The sequence below is a fragment of the Taudactylus pleione genome, unplaced genomic scaffold, assembly GCF_031769625.1.
Source record: "Taudactylus pleione unplaced genomic scaffold, aTauple2 ptg000214l, whole genome shotgun sequence".
In the NCBI taxonomy this organism is placed as follows: Eukaryota; Metazoa; Chordata; class Amphibia; order Anura; family Myobatrachidae; genus Taudactylus; species Taudactylus pleione.
This window is the reverse complement of record NW_028284616.1, coordinates 8,225,866-8,235,445: the sequence shown is the minus strand read 5'-3', so window position 1 is coordinate 8,235,445 and position 9,580 is coordinate 8,225,866. Positions and strand designations below refer to the sequence as shown.

The window sequence follows — 9,580 nt, the reverse complement described above, 5'->3', positions numbered from 1 at the left end:
TGATTTGGTTCTCTTCATCTACTTTTAGGACCAATGTGAAAATCTGAGGTAGTTTTAGACCAAATTTCAGAAGAAATATAGAACATTCTGAAGGGTTCGCAAACTTTCAAGCACTACTGTAAGTCCAATAAGAGTCTACTTCTTTCTCTGTATGTCCAATTGCAGATTTCTATTTACTCAATCTATGCATCTCTTTTATGAATGTAAATACAGTACATTGGAAAAAAATTTGACACAATTTCCATAGCTCTTTCCTTTTGTTTTTATTTACATTAAACATATCTTTGCTTTTCACACATAACTGTCTTAAGAGTTTAACCATTTGTTACCAGTCCATCTTGAAAATTCTAGTAAGGCAATTCTTAGTCAAGGTTCTTTTAATTTAAGTCACTTTAGGTATTGTCCTAATTTGACTTGCATAATTAAAATATTAGAGAAAGGATGGCACAGCAATCTCCACATTTACAGTTTATTACAGTGAACCTGTCACCTACGTATTGTGGAGGTAGCCATTTTGTGGGGCTGAACAAATCACTTTGGAGACTGCAGCCTATAAATTCACAATTAGCAGTTAGATTAGGGGTGGGCAATAAGCATCCCCAGATGTTGTAAAACTACAAATTCCAGCATATCTTGCTATTAAGACCATGTTAAAATGTTGCAATGCATGCTGGGATTTGTAGTTCAACAACAGCTGGAGGGCCGCTTATTGCCCACCCCTGAGTTAGATTCACTGAGGCTTAAGATATGAAACATGTCTCATGCCTTAGTCACGAATGGATAGGCATATTTGGTTCAGCCTTAATAAATGCCTCCACTATCAATTACCTAGGAACTAGTGAGGTATTTTATTAACTACAGATGTGTCCACATATATCTTATTTCATTGCGTGTTAAACAGCCCTTATAATCACGCCATGCCTCTATAGCGCTGAGCGTCTTTTCGTGTGACTTTTTACCTTAAAATGTTTCTTATTCACAAAGTAATGTGAATAGGACGCACAAGCAGCTTCTGCTGATTAAAGGATATGCGGCATGTCTATATTGTGTGTGCGTCTGTGGTGGTATCTGCATGTGAATTGCGACTTTACAGTGTCAGGGGCTGTGACACTAACATAGCATTTCGCATGCAGATACACCCGCAACTTGTAGCGCATGAGAGAAGATGTATGTGGACACATCTGTATGCTTCATGGAATTCATTATCTGCCTTCCCGAAAATTTTTGTTCTGCCCACAAACTAGCTAGCTCCATTACAGGTGTGTGTGGATGATGGGTGCACTTAACGTCAATCGTCAGACTACTACTGACAAGCAGAGCCTCCACACATTTATCATTCAATATACTGTATGTTGTTATATCGTTTTAAGTGTGGACTTGCCATGCAGAAGAGCATTAATGTTGGCACTTTATAATGTGGTGTTATTTAAGATGGTTTTTAATTCAATGACGTTATCAAACTCGTTTGGATATAAAATTCAATAAAAACAATTTGAATACTAAAGAATATGTATGGTAGATTGTCAATGTATTCCATCCTTTAAAAACAGACTTCAAAAAGAAAAAAAAAAAAAAAAACACAACCACAACCAGGAATATAGCTAAATCTGAAAAAGCAGCTGCATTAACAAATGTGGAATGTTCTGTAGGTGAAACAAAAAACTTGTTCCAATACAAAACACAATTGAAGAACACTCAAGATTCAATCCAGCATACACGATTTGTAATTTTGCATAGTACCTGTAGGACCACTACATTCAGCCCACTCTTGTTTGTCTCGCACTTTCCCTGACGCGTTACAATGACTGTATTCCTGGAGTTCAAAGTTTCTTGGTTGTGACGTTACCATGAATCTTATACAGGAAAAGTGCTGGAGAAAATTCAGGTGACTTCGCTATTGGTGAAGGAAGACATGTAGCAGTGATTCTCGCCACAAGCCACTGGACAGAAGTCTTATGATCCCCAAATGATCAAGATGCTGTCAATCTTTCCTCACAGCTGTCTAAGAGGCCTCTAGGTACTGGTGAAAATACAAACCAAACAAACTGGTGACAAGCTGGCACACAGAGACCCACCAAGTAAAAAAACCAAAGAGGCCACGGAAGAAAATAGAAGAAAAGAGGTCTCGTAAAGCACCCAATGCTCCCATTATATGTTCCACAGCTATCTGAACATCCTCCGAGTCTTCTTCCTCTTCAGACGATATTGTGGGTGGTGCAGGAGGGGTGTCTAAAACAGGTGAAACACCAATGGCCTCTGGGTACAGACCCCAGGAATAGTCACCTGCAAATAGAAGAGATGAGAATTACACATTTCAAACTTAAAAACAAGTATTTAGTAATTGCAAACAAAAGTGACTCACAGAACAGTGTTTAGTAAACTTATGCTGCCCATTCATTTAACGATGCGGGGAATGACGGCACGATTACATACAGACGTTCAGTGTATGCAGATCAATCATCCCCGAACGTGGCAACCTGACGGCGGTCGTCAGGTTGACAGTCATGTTCGGGCGATGATTGATGTTAAAAACGACCAGCGGGCACGCGCGTCGCTGGTCGTTTTTAACCTTTTACTGCCCGATTTGCGGGCGATTACCAAGCGATGGAGCGATAACGACCGTCGTTATCGCTCCATCGCTAGGTTTAATCGCCTAGTGGGTGGGCTACATAACAAGTTTTAAACACGAAACATCATTAATTCAGGTTGAATAATGGGAAAAGCCATCACTGTTATGGAAAAGAGAAGGAGGCAAATAAGCTACATTGCTTGGTGGAAGCGCTAACCTATATCTGAGACCATTTTACTTTGCAGTTTAGCCACACAATACACCAATTATCTTTTGGCAAACTGAAGCAGGAAGAAATAGGAGTGAGGGACAGGTCTATGTCTTGCTCTCTAATTGGTAGTATGTGGTGCATTATATACAATACTTTTTTGGCTGCTTTTCACAAAAACTTTATTATACGCAGATAATTTGCATATACCCTTTTGTTACAATGCAAATACACTAACAGCATTGAGAGTACCCATAGTTTTTTTTAACTGTAGTTTGGAAAAGGAATGTACAACTCAGTTGTGTATAATTTAGTCTGCACAGAACAGATGTTTAATACTTTAATGTAGACTTGATCCCTGCTGAATAGGATTTGGGATCCTTAATTTGAACTACTTGTATTTATAAAACTTATTATGGACTGGTTTAAAACAAACACTGTACATCATCTAATCAGAAACCTTCAACACAATATTTAAAATTACATTTTTACCTACCCATGGACTTAAGTAAGAAAACACAGTGAATAGTAAGAATGATAGGTGCCAAATACTGCAATGCTACCACAGTGAGGTAACAAAAGATTCGGGAGATCTGCACGAGAGGAGACAAAAAGATGAATTAGTAGAAAGTCACTAAAGAATAATTTATGGTCACCAAGATAAAATACAACAAAAGAATGTGCACTTATTTATGTAGTAAAAACCTAGGCTCTCTTGCAGCTCAATTGATACTTATTACCAACAGATTTCCATCTGGCCACTTACTTTACGTTGAATTTCCAGCATGGAGATGCGGCCAGCCTCCCTCTTCATCTTTTCCACCCAACTATCAGCAAGTCCAAGATATGCCTGCATATGGAAGCGAGTCAAGGAGAGGCGTAGGAGACACAGAATCACGATGATCCACAAGCGGATGGTGTTGTAAGTAGAGTCAGACATACTGGAGTGATGGATAGGGAAAAAATATATAAAATACCACCTGTATTCAAATATGTATTATACTAAATACAGATATTATCACTTCTATGACTGCTATCCAGTATATAGCCTGTACAAGTTATGCATAGAGCCCTGTGTGGGGAAAGAGAATAAAGTATAAGCTGTGGAAGGACAATGTGTTTACAAGTGTGTTGGTTGTATTAGTATCTGGAGAGGACAGGATGCTGAGAGGAGCGCAGCTTTGCCATGACGTCCCAAAGGGTGACAAGCTGAGAAAGACTTTAGTGAAATAGAGACTTCCAAATAGGTGGTGCAGATATTTGTGAGACAAGGTATTGGGTCCTCGGGAGAGTGCCCCAAGTTGTGGGACAATAGGTGTAGCGGAGGTTGTAGATTTAGCATGGGACACAATTGTGGGTGTATTTTTAGGATATAGGATATTCTGAATGGTGGAGAAAAATTGTGCGAATACTGAAAGGAATTCAATGGCTGAGAATGACTGGCAAGATGAATAGGCCTAGCTGTAGAATTCATGATGGACTCGTGTGGGAACATTGGACTGGAAGCTTGTTTAACACCTGTAAATGGTCCAAAACTCCCTCTACATACCTTAACGTTTGAACCATGTAAAGCACAGTAGCGCCATAGTATCAAGTAGAGTTTTGACAGAGCACAGTAGTGCTTTAGCAGGAACAAGGCAGTGTTACAGCATGAGCTTTGCAGTATTGCAGCATAGTAATATTATAACATAGTAGCATAGTTTAGCAGTATCACAGCATAGCATTATCATAGCATAGCAGAATTACAGCATACCACATAAAGGTTTATAGATATTGGTCTTTCCTCCATCACAGAACAAACACAATTTAATTACCAGGCCTTAAATAGGCCTTGAATTAGCCAACGTGAGGAAGAGGTGGAGTCACCACCTGAATACCAGAAGGTTTAGCCCTTCCTCACAAGTGCCAGTCTGTCACAGCACGAACAGATGTACCAAGAACGTTTGGTTAATTCTTACTACTCACAGCTGTACAGACTCTTTACCCATCGGTGCTTTCAAGAGGAAATCTCTGGTAATTGGCCGAATCCACAATGTCACCACAATGACAGGAGGCAGAAAGCTGGCATGGAGAAGAAACCTGCACAAAATAGATCATGGATTACAATGAGGTACCAATATGAGAAGATGAAAGAAATATTAAAAAACTAAATAAAAAAAAAAGTCCTCCTTAATATTAAGAACACTCTCCCACTACATTCATATGTGTCTACTTGATATTCTGGTTATATGAAATTCAATGCATATATAAATCAATACTTTCTTGTTCAGTGACCGTTTCATTTCTATTTGTTTTTTTATTTTTTGCATATAGTAACTTACTGGAGGATTGGTCTGTCTGCCGCCATCTTTAGGGCATCCAAGTGAGTCTGAGCCAAGCGCAGGCCAGGAAATGTCAGACAAGCACCCAGGAAAGAGCTAAGGGCAACCAGCCCAATTTTGAATGCAAGTTTAATAAAGGGGACGCTGGAAAGGAAAAAGAAAAGGTGTTGTTTAAGCAGCAGTATGCACATTGCACAGATAAAATATTTCCATACAACTAAAAAATACAAATGCTGTTTGAAATAAAATAATGTGGCTTAAAGGTCATGGAAAAATGTAATGAAAATCTAAGGGGGTGATTCTATTCTATTTGAAGCTGGAACAATACAAGTGACGTACCGTCAGAAAGGCGTGAGTGTATGCTGATATTGTGAGAACAACATTGCTCCAACATCACGCATTTGCCTCAAATCACTATATGGATACGCAGGTAAAATGAGATGCTGGGTTACTAACCGTAGAATCAATTCCTCTGAGTCCATCTGGGAATCACCGACGCTGGTATATTAGGGAGGGGCCGAGGAGTAGGCACTAAAAATAATTGTCTGACTGAAACTCCCCCTCCCTTATATACCCTCCCCTTTCTCTAGCTCTCCAGTTATCTGACTACAAAGCCAAAAGGAGAAGAAGAAATGAACATAAGAATCCATCACCCACAACAGGGAGGGAACTCCGTGATTCCCAGATGGACTCAGAGGAATTGATTCTATGGTGAGTATCCCAGAATCTTATTTCCTCTTTCGTCCAATCTGGGAAGCACTGACGCTTGGACTTCCCCAAGCAAGCCTTAAGAGGGAGGGGGATTACGCACTTGCAAGCAAAAAAGTCGCATCTTTAGCCACAAATGTGTGGAACCGATAAAATTTGGTAAATGTGTGCACGGAGGACAAGGTGACCGCCATGCACAACTGCTCAATCGAGGCACCTTGCCAAGCTGCCCAAGAAGCACTCACAGCCTGAGTCGAATGTGCACGAATGAGATCAGTTACCGACTTGCCCAAGGTTATATAGGCCTACTTGATAGTGGAAGTAATCCAACGAGCAATAGACTGCTTAGAAGCTGGCCAGCCTCTTTTATGGACGTCATGAAAAGACAGGCTGTCTGTCTTACGCAAGTCCTATCCACATATATTCTGAGTGATCGTATCACATCCAGAAACCAGACAGGACTATCTGGATCAGGTGGATGCAATACTGGAACCACAATCTCCTGGATTTAGGTGAAATCACCTTAGGAATAAAGGATGGCCGAGTGCGCTGAACCACTCGGTCCCTATGAAAAAAATCAAAAAGGTGAAGGCTAGCTGACAAAGCCGCCAACTCCGAAACCCTGCGAGCTGAGGAGATTGCCAAAAGAAAAGCGACTTTCCAAGTTAACCACCTTAATTCCACCTTCTCAAGTGGCTCAAAAGGAGCCCGCTGGAGAGCAGCCAAAACTAAATTAAATAGGTCCCAAGGCGGGACTGGTGCAATACTGCTTGCATGAAAGTTTTGACGACATCTGGTATGGACACCAGACGTCTCTGAAAAAATATAGACAAGGCTGACACCTGACCCCTCAGGGAAGTTAGGCAAAGGCCTTTGGACAATTAATCTTGTAAAAAAGAAAATAAATGCGGCAAGCGAAACTGGGAAGCAGAAACCTTCCCAGTTTCACACCATCCGATGTAAGCTCTCTCCACACCCTATAATAGTCATAGAAGTGGATGACTTACGAGCCTGTAAGAGAGTCTGGCTAACGGCTGAAGAAAACCCCATGGACCTCAAAAGACTGGTCTCAAGTGCTTTATTTATGAGCCCACTGAGTGCCACACCTGGAGGTGGAGATTATATAATATATTTTTTTTTATAATAAAACAAAACGAAAATATAAAATTAACTAATCTAATGAAACAAACATCAACAAAAAAACTAACGTAACTACTCTAGCAATTTTAAAAAGGCAAAAATAAAAACAAAATTTCACTTTTCAGTTTGTACTATACCACACTCCTCAGCCTCCAGACTACTGAGCCGCAGCAGGTGTCTTCACTTTTTTAATCAGTGCTCCAGGAAGCAGCAGGAAATTACCTGACCTAGAAGGACCTCCCACAGGCTTTCTGGTAGTGTGGGCAAGAAGACATCCACCATTACCAGGTGGTGCCTCTTATCCAGGTAAGCACTTTTTTTTTTTTAATTTAAACTACAGCACCTAGTATTCTCCGGGCCTTTACAGTGCCTCCTGTGCCCCCTTTAAGGAAAACCGGAGCTCACAAAGAGCGAACCGGACCCTGCCCGTGCACTTAGTTTGCCGTCTAGCTGCCCATCATTACTCTCCAAGTGAACTGTGGCAGCCGGTCACAGCTGCAGCTTCCGGGAAAACGGCTCCTATGGGGGGAATTTTATTAATATCCTAGGATCCCAGCACACTCGTGGGTGCCTTGACCCTATTCCGAGGCCCTGAGCAGGATGTAGCAGGGGATGAGCAAATACTGGCTACCAGTACTGCTCCTAATTCCCACTCCTCCAGCCTTGATCCCATAAGGGGATTCAGGCTCTAAGATTCCTTTAGGGCAGGGGTCTTCAACCTTGGCCCTCCAGCTGCTATGGAACTACAGATCCCAGGATGCCCTGCAACAGTTTTAGCATGCTTTTATATCAAAACGGTGGCAAGGTATGCTGGGCTGTGTAGTTCCACGGCAGCTGGAGGGCCAAGGTTGAAGACCCATGCTTTAGGGTAAAAAAAAAAATATATATATATATGTTTATGCTAGAAACAAACAAAGCCCTATACTTCTTTGTGCCAGCTCCTGCTGGCACTAAAAAAAAAATAAAAAAAATTTGGAGAGCTAGAGAAAGGGGAAGTTTCAGTCAGTCTATTTTTAGTGCCTACTCCTCGGCCCCTCACTCATATCCCAGCGTCAGTGCTTCAGAGATTGGATGAAAGAGCAATACGTGATGTTGGGCTATCATATACACACACACTGGACATCACTCATACTTCATGTGGTGTGGTGTTATGTGATGTAATATCAAACAGAACTGTAATGCTCCCTTAAATGTATTGTCTGGTGATCTGCTGCAACCTAGTAGTAGCTGAAGTTAGTGTGATATTTAGATTTCTACAGACTGGGAGTCAAGCAAAGACAAATAAATGAGCCCAGGCCTCACTGACACTAATCCCTACAGTAAGCTTACCAGATATAAAAATGACAGCCAAGTGTTCTTTATGTGACATTGGCCAAGTGTGTGAAGGATAATAGGCCCGATTCAGAGGTGGATGGTAATACAGAAATGACTGCATCTTTCTACACAGCGCAACTAGGTCTGTATGCTGATGCTGCAGATGGTGGTATTCATACAGAGATGCCCACTGGCTGCAACTCAAATCCACCTCTTTATGCAACAAGTCGCACCATCAGACATTAGAGCAACCTTATGGCTGCTCAGACTATCCATTGGAACATGGCCGCCAGCGCAATTGTGGGACAGACATCGATGGACACAACTAGGACCCCAAGCTAGGATTTGCATGGTAGACCAATTCAGCATGGGAATGTGTCTTTTAAGCCAAGGCAGGCCTAAGACTAGTTCATATGAGGTTTTAGGTAGAACTAGGAATGCCAACATTTCTTGAAGGTATCCTACTCTGAGAGAAACCGGGTGGGTAACAGAAGAAATAGCGTCTCCAAGAATGACATTGCCATTTACTCCCAAGAGAGCTAGCTTACCGGGTAAAGGAGTTACCGGTATTCCCAAGGTAAGTGCCAGAGACTCAAATAAAATTCCTGGTGGCTCCGGAATATACCAAGGCTTTCAAATCTTTTGTCCTCGACTTGTAGGAAATCGACACCGATAAGAGACTATCCATTAAATGGGATGGCTTGATTGACACCCCCAACTGGACGCTCCCAGAACCGGTTAGGGTCTCGCGTTTCCTGCAAGAACGGGACAATTTTTAAGAATATGGTCTGGGGCTGTGCAGTAAAGGCAGAGCTTTTTCTGGAACAGATGGGTTCGGTCAGCCACGGTGAGCTGAGCTTTATTAACCTGCATAGGTTCTTCTTTACTCGTTGTTGGAGAAGAAGAGCGTGCATCTGGTAAAAACAGATCCCAAAAATCGATCCTCTTGCCCTTTACTAGCCAACCACGCTCTATGGCATAAATCTATCTTTATACACTGAGAGATGATTTCGGAGAAAGACTCTAGAACATCCCGAGAGGCTAACTCATCTTTAATTTTTTCAGAAAGTCCATGTAAAAAAGGTGGCCTTGAAGGCCTCTTCATTCCATTTTAACTCCGAAGAAATAATTTGAAATTGGACCACGTACTGACCCACAGTACGGGTCCCTTGAGGTACTTGAAGGAGATCGGAGGAGGCCGAGGCAGTGCAGCCCGGCTCGTCAAAAATTTTGAAAGAAGAAATAAAATTTTCAGAATTGGACACTAAAGGATCTGCCCGTCCCATAATGGGGAGACCCAATCCAAGGCGGTTCTAGTCA

The 9,580-nt window shown here is 41.7% G+C and overlaps 1 protein-coding gene across 2 annotated transcripts in view; it reads right to left on the bottom strand.

The window, feature by feature from the left end:
* Nucleotides 1-248: 248 nt before the first annotated feature.
* TMEM161A (transmembrane protein 161A) overlaps nucleotides 249-9,580 on the bottom strand; it is a 31,959-nt gene continuing 22,627 nt past the window's right edge. For both annotated transcript variants that reach the window (XM_088478429.1, XM_088478430.1), the window contains 5 exons: nucleotides 5,099-5,242; nucleotides 4,743-4,856; nucleotides 3,544-3,718; nucleotides 3,274-3,370; nucleotides 249-2,283 (listed from right to left, as the gene is read on the bottom strand). In XM_088478429.1, the coding sequence (XP_088334555.1) occupies nucleotides 2,003-2,283; nucleotides 3,274-3,370; nucleotides 3,544-3,718; nucleotides 4,743-4,856; nucleotides 5,099-5,242 (811 nt within the window). In that variant the 3' untranslated portion in view covers nucleotides 249-2,002. The remainder of the gene's footprint in view (nucleotides 2,284-3,273; nucleotides 3,371-3,543; nucleotides 3,719-4,742; nucleotides 4,857-5,098; nucleotides 5,243-9,580) is intronic.